At 46.7% G+C, this 22,682-nt stretch overlaps 1 protein-coding gene across 2 annotated transcripts in view; it reads left to right on the top strand.

The window, feature by feature from the left end:
* Dyrk2 (dual specificity tyrosine phosphorylation regulated kinase 2) overlaps positions 1 to 13,965 on the top strand; it is a 30,526-nt gene extending 16,561 nt beyond the window's left edge. Inside the window, exons 1-3 of one of the 2 annotated variants that reach the window (NM_001108100.2) lie at positions 581 to 1,031; positions 1,453 to 1,601; positions 8,318 to 13,965. In NM_001108100.2, coding sequence (NP_001101570.2) covers positions 983 to 1,031; positions 1,453 to 1,601; positions 8,318 to 9,922 — 1,803 coding nt within the window. In that variant the 5' untranslated portion in view covers positions 581 to 982 and the 3' untranslated portion in view covers positions 9,923 to 13,965. Of the gene's footprint in view, positions 1 to 580; positions 1,032 to 1,452; positions 1,602 to 8,317 lie in introns of those variants that run through there. The other variant, XM_087557276.1, reaches the window with a different exon arrangement.
* The last annotated feature ends 8,717 nt before the right edge of the window (positions 13,966 to 22,682 follow it).

Raw genomic sequence — 22,682 nt, 5'->3', positions numbered from 1 at the left:
GCGTGGCCGAGATGGAAGTGGAAGGGCAGCCCCTTCCTTCGTCCATGCTTGGGTCACCAAGCTCAGCCGCAGTCCCTCCTCGGGGCCTGACTTTCCGAGGTGACCCTCATACAACTAAGTTCTCTCCATGATAAAACTGGGGAGAGGGGTTGGCTGGGCCACTGGGACAGGGACAGGGGCCGGGGCTGGGGGGCCGCAGTATTGTCTGGGAGCAGCCATTAGGGGCGGTGTTTAGGGGCGTGATGGGAGAGGGAGGGGTCTCTGCAGCAATTTCGGGAGGAGGCCGGCCGCGGTAGGTTGCGCGGTAGGGCAGGGAGGGGCGTCGCAGGGGCGAGGGGGACACGGGGAGAGGGCAGATGGCCGCAGGGGAGGCGCAGGGCGAGCCCGAGCCGCAGTTTTCCTGGGAGCGGAGGACGGCTCTGCGGAAGATCGGAGAGGGTGGGACTCCCGGGGTGGCGGGTGGGGGTGGGGTGGCCGCCAGCCTGTGTGGCTGGGGCCGGGGGAGTCCGGGGCGGGGCCTCAGCGGGGGCGGGGCTGGCCTTCTCGGGCGCGAGCCGCGGGGGCGAGCGTGTGTGCGAGTGTGCGCGAACGCGCGCAGGCCCGGGAGGAGGCTCCCGAGCGAGTGGGTCCCGGCGGCCGCAGCCCGCTCCCCGCGGCCCCGATGTGAGGGAGTCGGGGAGGCCAGCGGTGCGGCAGGGGAGGGCGAGGCATGTGCACGGGCCGGGGGGTACAGCAGCCGCCCGAGGACGAGGGGGACGGCGGAGGCGAGGAGGAGAGCGGGGGGCTCGCGGCGGCGGGTCCGGGCCGAGGGGATGCAGTGGACTGCGTGTGTCTGGCTGTAGCGGGAGAGAGGAAGCGACGAGGCGCGGGGGACCCGCGTGAGGGGCGACCAGGAGGCGGCGGCGGCGGCGGCGGCGGCGAGGAGTAGCGGCGGGACCGGCGGCGAGGGCAGCACTGCCATGCACGTTCCTCTCCCGCGGCCATGTTAACCAGGAAACCTTCGGCCGCCGCTCCCGCCGCCTACCCGACCGGTAAGGGCCCCGGGACCCTGTCGGCGGCACGGGGCGCGGGCTGCGCGTGTTGGTGCCCCGGGATCCCTGAACCCGGCGGGTTGAGCGAGGGGCATCCGGAGCGCGACCCCGCCGCAGCGCCCTCTCGGTGGCCCGCCCTCCCCTCCCCCGGCCCGGCGACGTGGGCTCCGGAGCTCTGGCCCAGCGCTGCTCCCCTCCGGGTCGCGAACTTAACTTTGCAGCTGGCGGGTGCGCGCCGGGGAGCCGCGTCCCGACCCCCCTCCTTTCCCGCACGCCGCCGGCTTTTCCCGGGCCGGGTGTCTCCTTCCATCTTCTCCCTGGAAGAGGGGGTTCTCTGCCCACCGGGGCGGGGGCGGGGGTCTGGGTAGCTCTCTTTCCCCACCCTGACCCTCTTTTGTCTCCTCCCGCGCGTGGCTCCCAGGCCGAGGAGGGGACACCGCCGTTCGCCAGCTTCAGGCTTCCCCGGGGATCGGCGCGGGGGCTCCCCGAAGCGGAGTGGGGACCGGCCCACCCTCCCCCATCGCCCTGCCGCCTCTCCGGGCCAGCAACGCTACCACTACATCCCACACGGTGAGACCTGGCTTTGGGAGGGCGCCGGGCAGACCCCTGGCTTGTTGGGTTCTTGCTGTGGGAAGAGAGGGCCGAATCTCCACGCCCCTGGCAGGGGCCTGTCCTCGACGCCGCCCTCTGTAACTTGGGCGAGCCCCGAGCTGCTGCCACAAAAGAGATTCGTGGCGTGGGCCCCTCGCTTCCCTCTGAAGCTCGCCCACACCAGAGCTCCTTTTCCTGGGAACTTCCTCCTTGCGCCCCCTCCCCCCTTTTTTCATCTGTGCTTCCTAGAGCTCCCTTCCCCGGCCGGTAAACATCTATTCCCAACCCCAGGGGTAGTGGATATTTATAGAAACGTATGTGTTAGGGGACAGCTAGGCTACCCTGCCCGGAAAATCGATCCCCCAAAGAGCCTCAGAGGCCTGGCTGCAGCCAGCAGGGAGCACCCGCCAATTGTCCCCCGCGTGTGTAAGCATGTTTTATGAGAGCTACAGGTTTGAGCACAGCAGAAATTGTAATTAACATTAACAAAAATAAGAGCTACAGCAGTAGTCAAAACAAAACAACCACCACTGTAGGATTCTCAGCGTGGATATTGACTCAAAAGGAAAGGGCCGGCTTTGCTTTGTAGGTGGCAAGGGAAGGGCACCTGACAAGGGCTGTGCAGTCCCTTGAGGCCCTGGGGAGTGCGGAGCCTGGGACTGGTGGCTGCAGAGACTGGGGAGCTGGGCTGACTTCAGCTTGTACCTTTCCTCAGCCCCTAGCGATGGCCTTTGGATGGTGACCATGAGCCTAAAGGAGGTGTGCGCTTGCAGGTGATGGTTTTAAAGATCTCTTTCCCAAAGGCTCTCTGGGAATGTGAGCAACCTAGGATGGTTTCTGTGTGAGGTTGCCTGCAGGATGTAGGATTTTGTGGCTAAGTGAAAGTTGCTTGAAAGTACCCACCCATGGTTTGTGGCCTGCAGGGAGCATCTCTGGGGGGAAGAAGGGGAGTCATTTGTGACTGAAACTTGTTTATCACGGGAGATGAGACCGACGTTAGCTGTGCTGGAGGCGTACAAGAGAGGTAGACAATTTCATAGACATGTTTTGTTATTCTCTGTTTTTCTCGGTGAGTCTATGCTAGGAGCTGGGGATTCATTACACAGGGATGAACTCATCTGGGTCGTACTATCTCGCTGGGAAAGAGAGCCTGCAGGTAGTGGGGATGTGACTGCCACAAGGGCATCCTAGAAAGGAGTCATCGTTGGTTTTGGAGGTTTGGCTTTTCTGTGGTTTTGGCTGGTTTAGAATCATCTGACAGTTTGGAAAACCCAGCGTCCATTTCCCCCCCATGTGTTGGTGTGATCGTGTTACATGTTGTGAACTGGACAAGGAATAACTCAATTTGCATTCGATTTCCAAGTTTTGTTAAGGATGGCCTTTGCCTGATCAGAACTTCTTTGCAACTGAAATATGTCATGAAATTGGGAGAGGGGAAAACTGCCACAAGTGGAAAGCCTGTGTGGCACCGGAAAGGAAAAGGCATGAAGGTGATTTCGGCATAGATGCCTGTGCTGTGCTGTGGCCTGTGTGTGACATGGCTGTTATACACCGAAGGGTAAATTTCAGTTGCTCCGCATCCTTGGACGCTCCGTTTTGAAAGTGAAGCTTTATGTTTCAAGTGTTTTGATGTGGTTCGTAGGACTCTACAGGTTTCCCGGCTCAGGGGCGTTGAGGAACACAGAGTTTATCCGGCTCCTGTGCATGTTTGCATGGGAATGAAGACTCCACAAGTTAACTGAGCTGTCAGGAGTCCGTGGACAGCTCGAATGTGTATCGTCAGTCACACACCTTCCCAACTCTTCATTTAATGTACTACTTGGGACTACTGGTTCAGGGAACCAGTATTAGCTTTGTTATAAATACTAGAATCTTTGCAGATTTAGAGTCCCCTGCCTTCCACACTTTCAGAAGTGTTTGTGTGTTTATTTCTGGAGCTACACCTGGCAGGAACTGTGGAGGAATGACTGAGGGAGAAAGGTTAGTAAGAAAAATGAGCAGAGCAGGCCCACCTTTTCCCTTAAGCACACGTCTGGAATATGAACTTTGGAATTTCCCATGGTAGTTTGCTTTCTTTCTTTCTTCCTTCCTTTCTTTCTCTCTTTCTCTCTCTCTTTCTTTCTTCCTTTCTTTCTTTCTTTCGTCTTTCTTTCTGACTTTTATTGTATACTATAGCAATTTAGTTTTAGGTCACCTTGTCCTAAAAGTCAAACTAATAAGTCTCTCAATTCTCATCGGCTTTTTTTTAAAAAATAATATATAGGAAATGATAAAATATTGGAAACCTTTTCGTTTCTATCAACTCCAAGATATTGGTATATATCTTTATAACTTTTTAATGTTTAAATTACTCATCCGTGATTTATTTTTCCACTCCTCAGTTTTATTCCCACAACACCACACAACATTTCTAAGATGATTTGGGGAGGCTTTAACACACCCAGAAGTCTTAGCTCGAGGAGCATCTGTCGCTTGCCATTTTGGTTCTGCAAGAGGGTGATAAAGCGCTAGACTTCTTACTGTTGTCTGATAGAATTTTCAATACTAAACTACTGCACTAATATTAATACTACGTTTCCGGGAGGGCTTGATGGGTCTCTCCACTTTAATGCATGCATTTGTGGAGAGGTAAAACATTACCTCTCAGTTCCAGCTTGTGTTCTGGTCCTGGCATGTCTGACCTTCTTGGGGGCCCCTCCCCATTTCTCAGTTTTGTGCATTTGATTTTGGTTGTGATTTCAGGGTCCTGCCCAAAGTCCTCTTCTTACTGGAACCTTCAAGTAAATATCTTTAACTCCTGGAATGTGTAAGGCTCTTGGGTGTTGTTAAGATGTCTGCCTCAGGTACTTTTTAACCAGCTGTCCTTTGCCTCGGAGGCCCAAGCAAGATCTTGTGACTTGGGCCTCTTGGGATATTTCCCAACTCCCTCAGTGTTGACTTCATGTTTTCTTTTGAAGATGCAAACACCTATTGCTGAAGAATGGCTCCAAGAGACATTTCTTGATGTGCGCGCTTCTAGTTGGGAGATATTCATTAAATTCTCACTGTGTCCCTGAGTTTGTTGTCGAGGACGTAGGATAAATAGGAAGTGACCCTCTCGCTGTAATTTCTCAGTGTCCAGACAGATGGATGCAGTTTTTGTCAAACCAGAGTAAAATGAAGCAGCGAGCACACTAGGTACAGAAGAAGAGATTTAATAGATTAGAGGACTTGAGAGCTCTGGGGTTTGAAGAATGAGTAGGAGTTTATCATCTGGACCGTGGAAAGAAGGAGATTCAAAGCAGCGACTGAAAAGGGTAGTGGTCATAGCTGTTACCTGCTCAGTACTAAACCAAGCACTTTCCACATGTAGCTGCTCTAATCTCCCTAAGAGCCCTAATGAAGTAGCTTGGGAACTTTTTACACACAAGGACACTGCAGTTCAGCCCAGGGCCACACAGTAACTGGGGTAGCTGCATTCACTTCATATGTGAAAATCTCTGGGCTCTGAAAAAACTGCCTTCATCAACAAGTGGGGGTGTGAAAATGCATGGGATTCCTGGATCAGCCTTGATCCCCTGAGATGGATAGATCAGACGGAAGGGCTCAGGCCGGATGTGTTCTTACTGCATGCTTTGGCTGTGGTGGTGGGATGTAGCCATGGGCCACAAACAAAAGCAAGAAGAGTTTGGAGAGTTTAGGCCATGAAGCAGGGTATATGTGTGTCTGGGTCTTTCTCTGCCTGCATACCCACCTCAGTTGTCCCAGGGAAAACATGAAGTGTAGCTGTTAGAAAAGGCATGAGAGACAGGACACAGGAAGCTTCACGACAGTGTGGGAAGGGTGCAGATCCTGAGGGTTTCCCAGGTGGACACTGTCAAGGGACTCCCAGGTATTCAGCCCCATTGATTATTTGGAAAGAGAAGGTTGTTCTTTTGTTTTGTTTTGTTTTGGTTTTTATCACTGTTTATTTGTTTTAAAGTTGAAGACTGATAACAAGAAAACATTTGACTTTATAAAGAAAAGTTAGGAGTTTGTTTGAGTAGCCTGTGGGAGCAGAAACTCATTAACAACTGAGCTAAAGGGCTTGAGTGCAGGAGGCATGGGTAGGTGTGTCTTCTAGAGGAGAAGGTAGACTACAGCCAATGGTAGGAGCTCCCGACTTCCCAGCTGTGTTCAGCGTTGACCAGGAAATTATAGGAGTGAAAAAGCCAGAGAATTGAAGCTTGGATCTACCTATCAGCAAGGGGACATAGTTGGTCCCGCAAAGGGTACCAAAAGAAGGCAGTTGGAGAGAGAGATGGTGGACGGACTAATGTATGACCAACCTCTGTTTCTGACCACTAAAATATTTGAAATAATTTTTTTTGGATTATACAAAAAGTAACAATAAAAATTTAAACTGGAGTAAATTCTTGATGTTCAGAAAGTCTTCTTGGGCTAGCATTTAGGAATCTTTAAAATCCTAAGGTTGACTTTACCCTTCATGAGTCATCTAGCATGGATTTGAGGGGATAGATCCGAAGTAATCTCTCTCTGGCCCAGAAGAGACAGATGTCAGATCTTGAGTCCTTTTCATTCCTGGTACTTGAATGACTGTGGAGGTAATGAGATGAATGAAGCTTGAAAGAAAAGCAGTGGAGAGACGGAGGCACAGTGGAGTAGGGCAGCACCTAGCATGTTAGAGGCAGGTGGTGGAAGCATTGGTTCCCCCCATCCCCAAGGCTAGCATTTGTTAGCAAGTTCTTGGCCACTTCTGGGACCTTAGAAACCTGGGAAAGGGAAGGAAAGGAGCACACATTCGGATTACTTTTTTTTTTTTTTAATATGTGCAAAGCTTTCTGATGTGTTTTATGGACTGTCTTGCTTTTGAAGTAAAGAAAAAAGATACCAATTCCCTGAGTAGAACATGAAGTCACCTTACGTGGATAAAGTCACCTATGAGTTTGATAAGAGAAATCTGAAAGTCTCCCTGAGAAATAAAACTCCCGATTGTGTAAAGTCATAGTCCCAAGTACTGGCTTACTTCTGTTTTAGAAGTAAGCAGAATCTCACTCCATAGATGGTCATTACGCCTGCAGTTTGTCAGTTTAAAAAGAAAAAAGAAGATCAGGGGATTTCATTTCATAATCCAGCGGCTCCCAAACCATTTCTTGAATTACCATGGTACCCTACAGAGTGCGTCTGAACAACCCTAAAGAGAGGACTTTGCACCAAGGAAATAGGACTCATCCTATTTATTGTAAATTCCCAATAGGCAGAGTTCCCAGCACTTTGTAACCTGTCTCTTATGAATACGGGTTGAATGAGAGGTAGATTATGGTGACAAGTTGATTCCTTGAGGTCTCAAGTAAGAATCCACCAGCAGGCTGTTTGGAGGAAATCCCAAGCCGATTCAGGGAAGGAAAAGGAGGGCTCTTCCTTTGCCTTGTCAAGTTTTGTTTAGAAGAGACTATTCCGGGATGGCATGTGTGCCAGAAATAGAAATTGCTACTTTGTGTTTGTATTAGTTACTGTTGTCTCTGCTTCGAGAAAATAACCTGTCAAGAACCAATTTGAAGGAGGAAGGGTTTATTTTGGCTGGCAATTTAAGAAGGGCTACACTGTCATGGTGGGGAAGGCATGGTGGCAGGAACCTGAGGCAGCTGGTCATACTGCCTCTGCAGCAGGGAAGCAGAGAGTGATAGTGCCTGGCTCACTTTGCTTATCTAGTCCGGAACCCCAACCCGTGGAAAAGTGCAACCACATAGATACTGGATCTTCCCACCCCAGTTAACCTGCAGCTCATTAAGGGACTTGCGCAGCGGTTTATCTCTTAGGTGATTCTAGATCCTGTGACGGCAGCAGTCTCACATCACATGTTGAAAAGCTGAGTATACCAGCAGCCTGTAAAAATGCATGCATGGTTCCTGAGTTGTGGACCAGAGGCCCCGAACTGAATAGCTGTTGCTCAGTTTGTTGGACAGAATGGCCTTAACTGATTACAAAGTCACCAACGCCCAGAAACTGTAAACAACGGGCTTGAAGTTCTCGAGGTAACCAGGGCCACATGTATCTACGTGAGATTCTGTCAATAGAAGCATATTTTGTTTGTTGCTATGTGTGTTCCTAGGTCAATTATAACTTCCAGGGAAGAAGGAAACACAGTGGTTTGGGAGGAGTTCTAGATACGTACGAGAGCTCTGGACAAATGGGACTCCCCATCCTCCTGTTACTAAAGAATGCCTAACTGAAGTGTGGACGACACTGTGGTCTGGGCGTGGGCAGCACGGTACATGGTACTTGTTTGTGCTTTACCGGTTTCATTTCCAGATCAGATATGGCACAAAGCACCTGCCATGTGCCAGGCCTGTTATTAAACACTAGGTGCGGGATGGTAACATGAACGCCTGATCCTTGCTCCAGGAAAACTTACTCCACGGACCCAGGCTACATAGGGGTGGCATTCCGGGGCTGTCCTGTGTGTCCTAACCGTGCCCGATCTACCGTTCCCTCTTTTTTTTTTTTTACTGTTCTACTCATTCCCTCTACTGGTTGGTCCATGGGATGGCGTAGGTACACATCGCTTTCAGTTTAGTAAAACCGGTTGTGGGTGTTTGTTCACGCCACATCGGATATTGTCAAGCTGGGAATGGGTTAATGGGGGCTTTTCTAAAGTCATCCTCGGAGAGACGGGGCCCCTTCCTTTCTGTTTATGCTTCTTGTCTGAATTCCAGATTGGCGGCGGTAAGCACACCATGAATGACCACCTCCACATCAGCCACAGCCACGGACAGATCCAGGTTCAGCAGCTGTTCGAGGACAACAGTAACAAAAGGACAGTGCTCACAACCCAACCCAATGGGCTTACGACGGTGGGCAAGACGGGCTTGCCTGTGGTGCCTGAGCGGCAGCTGGAGAGCATTCACAGACGGCAGGGGAGTTCCACCTCTCTGAAGTCCATGGAAGGCATGGGGAAGGTAAAAGCCAGCCCCATGACACCTGAACAAGCGATGAAGCAATACATTCAAAAACTCACAGCCTTCGAACACCACGAGATTTTCAGCTACCCCGAAATCTACTTCTTGGGTCCAAATGCAAAGAAGCGCCAAGGCATGACAGGTGGACCCAACAATGGCGGTTATGATGACGACCAGGGATCATACGTGCAGGTGCCCCACGATCACGTGGCTTACAGGTACGAGGTCCTCAAAGTCATCGGGAAGGGGAGCTTTGGGCAGGTGGTCAAGGCCTATGACCACAAAGTCCACCAGCACGTGGCCCTGAAGATGGTGCGGAACGAGAAGCGCTTCCACCGGCAGGCGGCAGAGGAGATCCGGATCTTGGAACACCTACGGAAGCAGGACAAGGACAACACCATGAACGTCATTCACATGCTGGAGAACTTCACCTTCCGCAACCATATCTGCATGACGTTCGAGCTGCTGAGCATGAACCTCTATGAGCTCATCAAGAAGAATAAGTTCCAAGGCTTCAGCCTGCCTCTGGTGCGCAAGTTCGCCCACTCCATTCTGCAGTGCTTGGATGCTTTGCACAAAAACAGAATAATCCACTGTGACCTTAAGCCCGAGAACATTTTGTTAAAGCAGCAGGGTCGGAGCAGTATTAAAGTGATTGACTTTGGCTCCAGTTGTTATGAGCACCAGCGCGTCTACACGTACATCCAGTCGCGCTTTTACCGGGCTCCGGAAGTGATCCTTGGAGCCAGGTATGGCATGCCCATTGACATGTGGAGCCTGGGTTGCATCCTCGCGGAACTTCTGACGGGTTACCCCCTCTTGCCTGGGGAGGATGAAGGGGACCAGCTAGCTTGTATGATCGAGCTTTTGGGCATGCCCTCTCAAAAACTCCTGGATGCTTCCAAACGAGCCAAAAATTTCGTGAGCTCTAAGGGTTACCCCCGATACTGCACTGTTACAACTCTTTCGGATGGCTCTGTGGTACTCAACGGAGGCAGATCCCGGAGAGGGAAACTGAGGGGTCCGCCAGAGAGCAGAGAGTGGGGGAATGCACTGAAGGGATGTGATGATCCTCTTTTCCTTGACTTCTTAAAACAGTGTTTGGAGTGGGATCCCGCGGTCCGAATGACCCCGGGACAGGCTCTACGGCACCCGTGGCTTAGGAGGCGTTTGCCAAAGCCTCCGACCGGGGAGAAGACTGCGGTGAAGAGGGTCACAGAGAGTACTGGTGCTATCACCTCCATTTCCAAGTTACCTCCACCTTCCAGCTCAGCTTCCAAGCTGAGGACTAATTTGGCACAGATGACAGATGCCAATGGGAATATTCAGCAGAGGACAGTGTTGCCGAAACTCGTTAGCTGAGCTCCAGTCCCCTGATGCTGGCAATCTGAAAACCGCGTTATAGCTGAGCCTTACTGGGTTGAAAAGGTGTAGCTCAGACCTGTTTTTATTTGCTCAATAACTCGACTCATTTGTATCTTTTCAGCACTTGATGTAAGACTGTTTTTGTTTTTATAAAATACACGGGGACAATGCTTTAAGTTTTTATACTTTCTGAAACCTTTTTTGTTTTTGTTTTTTTGTTTTTTTTTTTTTTTTTTGTTTTTGTTTTCCTTCCTTGTGTTCAAAAAATACGATGAGCCTTACTGTATTTAGTGTGGCAGAGTAATCACATCGGTGGCAGGCCATTGATTCTTCATGACTGCCACACATTTACAGATTGGTCAAACTCATTCACTCTGTTTTCATGGTTCTTCCTGCTCCCCAGGGAGGTGGCCCCAGAGGCCCTCCTTCCCTCTCCTGGCTCCAGGTTCCCACGGAAGCCGCACACCTTGGCCCAGTTCTCCATGAATTAATCTGGGTCAGAGCGGAGGAGGAGGAAGGGGGTCAGGGGTGAAAATCTCTTAAGGAAAACTGCACTTTAGAGATTTTCTATTTCCTCACCGTCTCTTCAAATGATTACAAAATAGGAATGCCCGCCTTCAACTGCCCACTTAGCATTCTGATGTTCTTAAGCCACCCAGCAGCATTTAGTGGCCAAGTGGAGTCCGAGATGTGTGAGTTCCCCCCCTTGAGGCTCTGGGATGGTGGGGGGCTGTCACGATCAGGAAGCCTTCTGGTTACGGAATTGCTTTTGCATCCCATTTTAAGGACCTCTCCCCAACACTGCGCCCTGCTACCTTTTCTCTTCCACCACACACATCTGTTGCCCGCATTTAGTTTGCCCTTGGTCTTCAGCTGTCCATCCCAGACCGGTAACACACATTTGAGACACATTTGAGCCGCCATTATGGTCATGGTTTCGAATCCCAGTTTCCAAAAGAACCTCGGCCTGGCTACCTAAGGTGGGGATTCCCATAGTTCCAAAGAAGAGTTAGCCGACCGACTGGAGTCAGTCCGCGCTGCAGGTGCCACAGAGGTTCCCTCAGCCTGGGGAAGCGTCAGCTCTTTCGTTAGAAAGAAAAGGGGTTGGAAAGGGAGGAGAAATTCCACGTCAAGTTAAATGGTCTGACTTATTCTCTCCTTCACTAGAAGAGCCACGGGGGAGGGGAAAATGGTTCCTCTGTTTAGTTGACTTTCTTTTGAATCGCACTGAGTGGTTTTTTTTTTTTGTTGTTGTTGTTTTTTTGCTTTTTTGGGGGGTTTTTTTGGTTTTTTTTTGGTGGGGAATGACGCTTTACCTGAGAGAGTAACTGAGAGTTAGGTAAAAGAATATTTTCTTCTCTGAATAATAATTATTTTCACAGTGAAAATTTCAGTATTTTATCACTAATGTATGAAGTGATATATATCAATTTCAAGGCACGTGGGAAGAATTTTTTTAGTATGTGCAATTTAATAGAGAAAGATTTCTGCCTGTTTGGACAATAGGTTTTGGATAGTAAAAATTAGGATAAATAATCTTTTATATGCACAGATATTATTGTATTGCCTGTAAATCGATTTACAAGTACTTAAAGCATGGTCCCCAGTGAGGCCAAGAAAGTTTCTGGTTACGTTTTTTTTTTTTAATTCTGTTTTCTCTTACTTAAAAAAAAAAAAAAGAATAGAAAAAGAAAAAAAATAGAAAGTGTCATTTTGAATAAAACATTTTTCTTATCTTGAGGCTTTGCCAGTTGATGGTGGAAAAATATGCTCAGGAATTATTTCAAATATTTGCCAAAAATCAGTAATAAGATTAGCTTATTAATAAGTTAGTAATCTCACTGTTTGCTTTACTATTTAAGGATGTCATTGATAAATTAATTTGTACCTCTGTACTTAGCAAATTGTAGCTTATTTCCCTTAGTCAAATTCTTTGGCATACTATACACAGTTCTGTGTAATCTGTGAAGTGCAATAATACGTCAGTAAGTTACATAATGATTCTCATGTGACAGTGCCCCCAATCAGTGGCTTATAGGGCTTAAAAATTGTGTATTTATTTTTTGAAACTTGGCTTAAAGGCATAAGAAATATACAGAGTTGGTCTGGGGACTTTGTAAAGCTACAAGTCTCTTAATGATGGTTATTGTCTTTCGGTCATTAAAAGAAATTTTTAAAAATGGAAGCTGTTCCCCCTTCCAAGGCCCCCTTTCTCTGTTCTCACTTAGTTGCTATGGGAACCTGAGCCTGACATTACTAACTCCCCTAGACCGTCACTAGACCTGCAACAGTTTAGAAGTGGACGAAGACCGCTTGTCTTTCCCCTACCACACAATACTGGTTCTTCGTGGATGCCAGCAGGCCATTTGTCATGAGCTTTACCCGTACACGGAACCGGAAACTTTAAAGCAAACTATTATGTGCAGTGCTACAAGGCTTTTTTTTTTTTCTCCTCCTTTCCCCCAACTACAGTGAAATTTCCTTTATTCATAAAAACCGTCTCAGCATTTTTACTGATACGGCTGCTTCGAGGAGACTCCTACTTAATTATTGTGTCTAAAATGAAACTGTTGCCTCTTCATGATCTTAACCTAAATAAAGGGCTCTGATAGGCTACTGGGAGTTGGCTTGGAAACAGTCTTTGGTCTCACAGGTTACCATTGTCTAGGGATGTCTGAGCTGTTTTCAGATTTAGGAATAGCACAGTGTCGTCTTGTCTCTGGTTGCAGTCTCACTTGGCGCTGTTTCTTGCACTACCAGAGTGTTCTTAGCACAACGGTGGAACACGCAGGGATGCGAGGCAGTGTAGATTAACATCGCAGAGGAGGAATTGTGCCCTTAGTGTTAATGTGCCTTTTGTTCTGAATGCCATGTTACGGGGCATGCATTTTTTTGGCCTCTTTGACTCTTTGAATGAGAGGTAGTAAAGGTGGAAGCCGCCTCTGCAAAGATAACATCTGTCTTAAATATCTAGATTTATAGGCCTTAATAGAAACCATAAGGCGGGAGTCGTCACTGGGCGCTGAGCAAGATTAACTATTGGTTAACTACACCAGGAATTCCCATGTTTAAGAGGTTAAAGATGGTCTTTCTTGTATCTTAACATCAGACTGATTTTTTAAATGATACTTTCTTTGTTAGGCTAACACTAGACAAAAATCAACTGTATTTGTAAAAATTTACCTCAAAACCATTTAATTTTATAGTGTGATTAATCCCAGGGCATTTGGTCTGAACCAAAGTGCATTCTTTTTTTTAATGTGCCTGGCTCAAATAAGGAGGGCCAGGGATTTTTACAATTTGGGTGCATGGCACTTAAGCCACTTTTAAACTTACTGGGTGATGTGGAGCCCTGTTAGGTGACTCCATCAGAAGGCTGGGAAAAACACTTTAGGCATCAGTAGCATTGGGCCATATTGGAATCTTAAAAAGTGTGAATTATTTTAAAGAGAACATTCATTTTTGTAATTTTTTTTCATCAAGAATATTTCTGGTAAGCAGAAGATTTTTTTTTTGAAATTAAAAAAAAAATCAACTGATTCGGTTGGTAAAGGTTTTGATATCGCCCAACATGATGCTGTGGTAGCATTGAAAAAAAAAAAAAAACAAAAGTATTTGTGGACTCTGTTTTTTAGGGGCTTGTACATCTCTCTGCAACCGACATATATACGATACATGATACATTGTAATTCTATCGGCTCAACTGCTGCAGTTCTGTCTAGGCAGGGGCTTGGGTTTTTATCGAGCAACAACTTAGACACGTGACTAATAATGATGCTGCAACTGTGTGTACTGAAAAACATGTGAAATGGTTGAATGTGGACTGTGTATATATGTATGTACAGATTTCTGTGAGATGCTGCTGTTGCCACTTAACATGGAAAGTGTTCTAGTGGGTTTGAATCCTAGTGGCCAGTTCTATGATACTGTATGCATTGTACAGCCGGAAGCAGAAGTAAAGACTGTTTAGTGAATATTTGTTAAATTTTATTGTTGTGGCCAGAGATAATTTCAGAATAAAATTTTAATGTCCTACCTTACTTCTCACCCCTTTTCTAACGATAATCTCACCCTGTTTCCGGTATGGTTATTCCTGGTTTGTTAAACCCGGGGAGGCTTTATCACATCAGGTGATGTGAGACAATAAGACCACCCATTATTTCCTCACTATAAGTATGCAGATCCAGAGGGGTTTCTTTTTTTCGTTTTGTTTTGTTTTGTTTTTTTGTTGTTGTTGTTTGTTTTAAATGAAGTTTTTAGGAAGAAACCCCTAGGGAATCAGAGCTCTTGAGGTAATTATGTTTCTCTTTGGTAATTTCCAATGTTTTTCTTTATATGGTATCTGCTACATTCCACACTGTACTAGAGCTTCAAGTCCTTGTATCTGTCGGTCTTGAAGGGAGCAGGGCGCTCAGGTCTTCCCTGATATTCCCAGGAGTAGAGTCCAGCCCAGGTCAGTTATCTGAAGATGCGCCCAGCTCTACCCGAGGCTTTCAAAAACGTGCGTGTGTTTGCTATTTTTATCATTGGTGTTCTCCATGGTTCACATTTGGTGTCACCTGACATGGTGGGGTCAGGAAATAAGGCTTGTGAGCTGCAGCTAACGCAAGATGTGTCCAGCTTACTTAACGCCGAACTTCAGTTTACTTGGCCGATGACAACAAGCAAGGTAATAAATATGCCAGACATCGCAGGGCCATGACGTAGATGGCGCATTCGTCTCACGGGGAGAACTACTGCACACATTTGTTTAATTCCCTGGCTTCCTGTACCTTATCGATAGTTGGTAGGTGGCATTTGCTGAGGGGAGGGAGCATGAGACCCCTAAGCCCAGCTTTTGTCTTCACATACAGTGCAAAGGTCTTCAGACTTGTTTTGCTGGCTGCTTATTCCACATCCAGTGTAAAAAAAAAAAAAAAAAAAAAGCACAACACAGAGAATTGATCCACCAAACGTGAGCAAAACTAAGGAGTGTGATGTGTATGAAATTTCAAGCAGACCCACACAGCACCCTTGTCTGACTCAGGAAAGACCAATTTCCGCCCCTCTTACCAAATCTAGGTCTGTTCTTAAGTCGGTTAGCTATATTCTGTTTGAGCCTCTAGAACCGATCACCTTTTGGAATCAGCAGGTTTAAAAATAAGTATTCAGAAATAAGGGCTTCAAAGCTGCTTTCAAACCAGCCTCGTTAGCGCTAACACGGATCTTTCCAGGAAGGGAGGGCTTTGCTTACTGATCTGTTTTGGAAAGGGCTTTAGAAGAGATCCGTAACCATGGGTATCTGTGGCTTTGCTGTCTCTTCTAGTTTGAATTACACCTCTTTTCCTTCAGACTTAACACAAACACTCGTCACTCGTGGTACATAAGTCCCTCCCCAAAGAAAATTTGACCACTGTGCTGTGTGTACATGACAGAATTGTGTCTTCATGCAAGTGGTTGGTTCATTTGGTTTCCCTTTGCCTTCACGGATCAACTGTGGTTGCCTTCTTAGTAACTGCGAGGGAGACAGGAGTGGCCAATTTTTTTTCTACGTCTCAGGGAAGTTTAGTCAACCAGGAATGGTGGTGGTTCTTCTGCAGCATTAGCTGACTGCGGAAAGGACTCGCAGAGGTGTGATTGTATTGTGTTTGGCAGGGTTCAGGATCATCTCTCCCTCCCACAAAGGAGAGAAAGCTCCCCTCAGATCCCACCGTGTCTCACCAGCATCGTTCATTGTTACACACTCCTCTGAGCTGTAATTATCCCCAGCTGATGCTGAAGAAAACGAAATGACACCAAAGAGACTTTGTAAAAACAGAGGGAGAAGACTAGAACGAAGGGAGTTTTGCTAGCTACCGATTTCTGAGAATACCTTTTCAATTGCGAAACCACAGACATACTGAAGACTAGGATGTTTTGGCCTCTTGAGATCTACCTGTAAATTTAGATGCAGCTGCACACACAGCCACTCATTTGCAGAAGCGAGGCATGCAGCCATTTGCGGGAAGAGTGACTGTAGCGCGCTCATGATTTCCTGTGGTCTTAAACTTGTTTTTTTTTTTTTTTCCTTTCCTACACTTGAGTGCATGAAAACATTTTGACACACTAATTCTCAGGGGACTAAAAGTTAAAATTCACTGATGGTTAGCAGTAGATAAATCTCTTATATTGAGATTTATTCAGGTTTTCTACCCTTTGGCTGTATATTTCAGTCAATATAGATTACTTCCCAGGGATGGATATGGACATATTATAAACGTTTCAGACAGTTTTAAAATACCAAATTGTAAATAAACCAGTTTTTACAAACTAAAAGATGGTGTCTTTCCTTGCTTTCTATTAACAGGCTACTTACCTCCTACGTTTGAGCAGTTTTAAACATCAAGACCCACTTCTTCACTGGTAGAAATGAAGTATTCTTTATTAAACCAAAGCCCATGAAATAGATCACTTAATAAGTTTTCAGTTGTTTGTGTGTATGTAACTGATTATAAGCAGTTTTTCTAGACTTTTAGATCCTTGTCCTCCAAAGGCAATGCCCTATTTATTTTCCCCTTTCTTTAGAATTAGAATTACTGGGCTTTTGTCCTGAGCATGCTTACACTTAAGAGGAAAGACACTGAAGTCATAGACTCCCTTCAACATCTGCTGCAGACCGCATTCATATGCCAAGTCCTTACTGAATGCCTATATGCGGGGTTGGATCCCAGGCACTAGAAATAGAACATATTGAACAAAATAGGATAGACACAGATCCTGTCTTTGGGGAGTTTTTAGACCGATCGTGAAGGCAAACATGATTGGATGAACAAAGAACGGCAAATCCAATGGAAATGTGAAGGAAACTCGAGTGGCGGTGAGCGTGCGTACCACGACGACACAGTGGGCGTGTTGTGTTGTATAGGCCGTGGGCAGCTTCTCTAGGAAATAGCTTTTTCTGAGGAAGAGCAGGGCAGTGACAGGAAACTGAGGGAGCAGCCAAAGGAGCTGTGAAGTCCAGAGAGTAAGGAACTTGCTGTGAAACGAAGCTGCAACAACTTGTGTGCCAGACCCAGCCAAGCCCTGTCTATGGGTGATAATGTTTTATGTCCTTTATCTCGGGTGCAAGGAAGTCACCGAGGAATTTTTCAGGAGAAGAAAATGCCACAAGGAAGTTGGCTCTCCTCGGCAGTCTGTAGAAGAGTGGCCAATGAAGAAAGCCCACTTGAAAGGATCCATAGGAAACGGCAGGAGTGGGTGGTGGTAGTGGGTGTTTGAAGAAGAGGGGTGGGATGAAGGGTAGGAACTAGCAGCTGTTGGTTCGTGAGAAGTAACTGCAGCCAGTTCGAGTCTGCCTCGTGGAATCCAAGGCAACTGTCGTACCCTATTTGTTCAGAGAGACTCAAAGATGAATGTGTTTGGTTCTGTTGAACTAGAGTTTGCTGAAGACTTGAAGCCTTTGAGCGAATCCCACCTACTCGTCCACTGAAAAGGATTCCGAGCAACTTTCAGATTTAAAGAGATCGTTTTGACACACACACACAGGCGAAGGGCAAGTTTGTAAAGGCCAGCTAAACCCAATTCCCCAACAAACATAATCTCCCTGGCTAGACTGCTCTCCTGCCCCTTGCTTCTCTCATAGAGATGAAGCGTCTGAGAGACAGAATGTAATATCCCTCTCTTACGGGCAGGGCCGGTGTTTCCTGAACATGTGAAGCTGTTGAGAAACTGGATGCTATATTTACATAAAGTAGCTTCAGAAAGAGGTGACAAATGGCTAATAATGAACTAGGACAACAAACAGCCAGAGGATGACAAAACGGTGGTGCGATGGTTTCCATATGCTTGGCCCAGGGAGTGGCACTATTAGAAGGTGGCATATTAGAAGGAACACCCATTCAGAGCCTGCCCCACATGTGGCCCATACATATACAGCCACCCAATTAGACAAGATGGATGAAACAAAGAAGTGCAGGCCGACAGGAACCGGATGTAGATCTTTCCTGAGAGACACAGCCAGAATACGGCAAATACATAGGCGAATGCCAGCAGCAAACCACTGGACTGAGACCGGGACCCTCGTTGAAGGAATCAGAGAAAGGACTGGAAGAGCTTGAAGGGGATCAAGACCCCATATGAACAACAATGCCAGCCAACCAGAGCTTCCAGGGACTAAGCTACTACCCAAAAACTATACATGGACTGACCCTGGGCTCCAACCTCATAGGTAGCAATGAATAGCCTAGTAAGGGCACCAGTGGAAGGGGAAGCCCTGGGTCCTGCTAAGACTGAACCCCCAGTGAACGTGATTGTTGGGGGGAGGGCGGTAATGGGGGTAGAATGGGGAGGGGAACACCCATATAGAAGGGAAGGGGGAGAGGTTAGGGGAATGTTGGCCCAGAAACCGGGAAAGGGAATAACATTCAAAATGTAAATAAGAAATACTCAAGTTAATAAATAAATAAATAAATAAATAAATAAATAAATAAATAGTTCTGCAGCAAAAAAAAAAGTAGCGCTCAACTACTGCTCCAGTGCCATGCATGTTCCCGTATTCCCCACAATGATGCTAGTGAACTAAGCCTTTGAAACTGTAAGCAATGCCCCAATTAAATGTTTTCTTTTATAAGAAAAAAAAAGAAGGTGGCATGTTGGAGGAAGTGGCAGGGTGGGCTTGGAGACCCTCCTCCTACCTACTTGAGGATGCTCAGTCTGTTCCTGGTTTCCTGCAGGCGAAGATGTAGAACTCAGCACCTCCTGCACCATGCCTGACTGGATGCTGCCATCCTCCTGCCTTGATGATAATGGACTGAACCTGTAAGCCAGCCCCAATTAAATGTTGTCCTTTATAAAACTTACATTGGTCATGGTGTCTCTTCACAGCAATAAGACCCTAACTAAAGGCAGGTGGGGATCAGTACTTTGGCTCTTTGAGGCCATTATTGCAAAAATTGATGTCACTCGAACACAAGCCTTGTGAGTGTGCAGACTGACCTGATAACCAAGACGGCTACCTCTGAAGGGTGTTTAATGTGTAGCACATGTATACCCTGGACATATGGGATGTATCAATGGCCCAGGTGGTATAGTATGAGATTCTACTCAGAGTGGTGACAGTTTAAAAGTTTTAATTACTTATTCCTGAAATTTGTCATTTAATATTTTCCGACTGCCATGGACATCCGGTAACTGAAACCATGGAAAGAGAAATTTCAAATAAGATTTGATAACGGCACTTGAAAGATGGGGCATGGTACATGTACTTGCTGTGCTTGGTCTATTAAAACAACAATAATAACACTGACCGGGAGGAGTTTGTTTCTTTAGAAGGTTATTTATGTTAGTACTGGATAAAAAGCTTCAAAGGGGCATTTCAGCCAGGTCTCAATGGAATTCAGATGGATACAGAGCTAAGGGTCATTTTGAGAGAAGAGAATTGTTCTCATGGAGGTGAGTAGGGTTTGTTCATTGTCCAACTTGTGTGGAGCGACAGTGTAATTTTGGGGCTAGCCTAGGCAGAGTGAGAGAGTGTAGCATATACCTCTTGGGAAGGTGCATATCATCATGGCAGGGTTTCCTCAGCTGCACTGTGTCCCAGACATTTCACAGGTGCCGTGTGGCTGGGAGGCATGAAGTTGGGCAAGGTTCTACTACCCTGAAGCCGAACCTGGCGCTTCCCTCTCCCCGGGAAGATCTCATTGCACTGTGTGGTTAGTGATGATGAGAGGAGAAAGGCAGCAGCATCCTCTCAGTTTCCTCCCATCATGTCTTCTGTGCACATACTGACACATAGCACAAGGGGTCTCTGGAGGTTACAGTTTAGCCTTGAAGGTGGGTGATCAATGGGTAATCATTAGAATGTTAGCTGTCAATTATTCAAAGCACAGGACAGCAAGTGACTAGATGTCCGGTGAAAGGATAATTACTGGGAGGAAGGTAAAGCTTCTTTGGTAGAAGATGCTTTACGGCAACGTAAAGCTCCTCTGGGAGAAAGATGCTTTACGGCACGATAAAGGTCCTCTGGGAGAAGATGCTTTACGGCACTGGTTCTCAACCTTCTGCATACTGAGACCCTTTGCTACAGTCCCTCATGCTGTGGTGACCCCAGCCATAAAATTATTCTGTTGCTACTTAATAACTATAATGGTGCTGCCGTTATGAATTGTAAGGTAAATATCTGAAACACACAGTACCTGACATGTGACTTCAAAGGGGTCATGACCCACAGGTTGAGAACCTCATGTGCCTCTTGAGCCCTGGATGATCCGAAACAAGAAGGTTTGGGAGAGAGGCCAGTGTGTGCACAGGACTACATGGACCATGCTGAGGACGCTGAGGTTTTTGTGATCACACCAGGAAGCAATTGGCACAATAAACATGTAGTCATTTAAACAGCCATTCTGAGTTCTCATGCAGAAAGCTTAGAAGAGAACCACTTGCAAGTGGTGACGTTTCACGGAGGCAGAGCATCATGTGTGCCCGGCTTCTATGATGAACTTGATCGGAAAAAACATTTCTAGACCATGGGTTTTTCTTACAAAATGAAGTGAGGTGGGGAATAGACCAAGTATTCACAGGACAGCCTTGGAGGCTTTTACCTTAAGAGCTTGAGAAGCCTGTTCAAGTTCCATGGATGCAATTAAACCTAGCAAGGGCATTTCAAGTCCGTAAGAGAAACGGCAAGAAATTAAAAAAACTAGACAAAAGCCGGTTCTTAAAAGTTACACGAGAAGCAAATCAATCGAGAACCTTCCTTGTGAATCACAGCAAAGTAAATAGAAACAACGGGTTTCTTTTTCATCAGTGCACTATCGGTAATCAGTAAAACAGCCATGATCAATGTTTCCAAAAACACGTGGTACAATGTACTCATTAGATGCTTCAGGGGGTATAATTAGCAGAACCTTCTGGAAAGCACCTTGACAGTTTGCCCTTGAGCTTTAAGAGTTCGTGGATGAGTTTGCCTGCCAATTGGCCTCAGGAATGTGTCACCAAGAAATCTATAATGTTCACGCAATTTCTGTACAGAATAATCCTATCTAGTAGCAAAAACCTGGGAAAAAGTTGTATACATCAACTGGGGATTGCTTAATAAATTATGCTTAATAAACTATAAATAAATTATGTTTTTATGCAATTAGAAGCAAACAGGTTTAAAAAAAAAAACAAACAAACCTCCAAATGACAACACACACTACAACTAAAATAAGACACAAAACTTGCCCAAAGGTGGAGGCAGAGAACTGTCCTCACCAAAGGGATGCCGTTAGGATGAGTAGTTCTGATGTTTAACCTTGATTGTCACCTCGATGGGATTCAGAACCACTGTGGGAACAAAGGTCCAAGTCTGTCTGTGAAGGAGTTTGCAGAATTGCTGATTTGGATGAGAAGACCTCTTTACCAGGTAGGTGGCACTATTCCAAGGGCTGAGATCCTGGGCTGGATCAAAGGGAATAGGCTGAGTGGTAGCAGTCATTTTTTGCTGCATACAGTTTGGCCCATTCATGTTCCTGACCCCATGTTCTCTCTGCTTGACGAACCGCACCCTCAAACTGACCCAAGGTAAATGGTTCCTCCCTTAAGTTGCTCCTTGTGATGCCGTTGGTTACAGCAGTAGGAGAAGTAACTAACATAGTATCTGTTTTCCATTTTAGTTTTCTTCCATTTCATACTTAGAATATGAGTATTCACATTTTAATCGTATACTTTTTTAAAAAAAAACACACTGCATTATTTCAAATTAAAGTATGCAGAAGGCAATAAAGTAACAGCAGGTAGTACGTGTGGACTTTGGTTATGGTGAAGCTGCATTCTTCGGGTCCTGTTGAGACACACCGATCTGTATACACCGTCAATCCACTTTCTGCGACCTGGAACACCGACAATGGACCGAAGAATGAGTCACAGGTCCAGCTGGGTGAGCCAAGGCATTTATTGGGGTTACTTGCAGACACATGAGCGAGAGGTACTTATAAGAGCATGACTAACCTGAAGACAGACTAGACCCGGAAGACTAGACCCATGTGAGAGACTGCTTACAGAAACTGCAACTCAGGATCTCTCTGCTTAGCTCACAACCCGCTCCACAGGACAGTCTCCTCTGCCAGTGTTGGGCCAGGGAGCAAGAGTCAAGGCATGTCCAAACCCTGGAATTCTCATCCTGACATCAGCAGGAGTAGGACTGCTTCTCCTCTCGCCCTCCACCTGGGCCCCACCTGCCCGAGGCCTGCATGCTTTGCCGCACATAGCCCTTGGCTCACTAGACGAGATCACGTGGCAGGTAGCCAGGTTAAACTTCCTTTCCCCTTGTCAATTCATGTCCTGCAATATCTGGACTACTTCCTCATGCAAATGAAGTATTCTCAACACCCTGGCCCAGGCCAGTGATGTACACTCACTATGGTAGCCTCTACTTACTCCACGAAGGCTTAAATAGCCTTTGATCCCTCCCACCCCCCCATTAAACTGAACCATTTCTCTGAAGCTGTTCCCAGGTGTATGTGTTCCTTATCATCCCACTCACTGCTGACCAAGATCCTGCCTGCACCCGGATAAACTTCTCTCTCTCCAGTCAGACCTGGTATAATGTGCATCCGGCCTGGTTACTCTGAGGGGGAGAAGCAGACTTGGGACAGCACGTTCATAACAACTGTTTACTGCTTATGTAATACTGAGGAGGGGCTTTATGAATCTGGTAAGTTCCATGTACTTCCTGAACTTTGTAAGTTTCCTTAGCCTTTTTGGGTCTTATAAACATTCCCCTTCCTTCCAGGACGGAATACTACTGGAGGAAATAGAT

The sequence above is a fragment of the Rattus norvegicus genome, chromosome 7 (assembly GCF_021556685.1).
Source record: "Rattus norvegicus strain SHRSP/BbbUtx chromosome 7, alternate assembly SHRSP_T2T, whole genome shotgun sequence".
NCBI lineage: Eukaryota > Metazoa > Chordata > Mammalia > Rodentia > Muridae > Rattus > Rattus norvegicus.
This window is presented reverse-complemented; position numbering and strand designations above follow the sequence as displayed.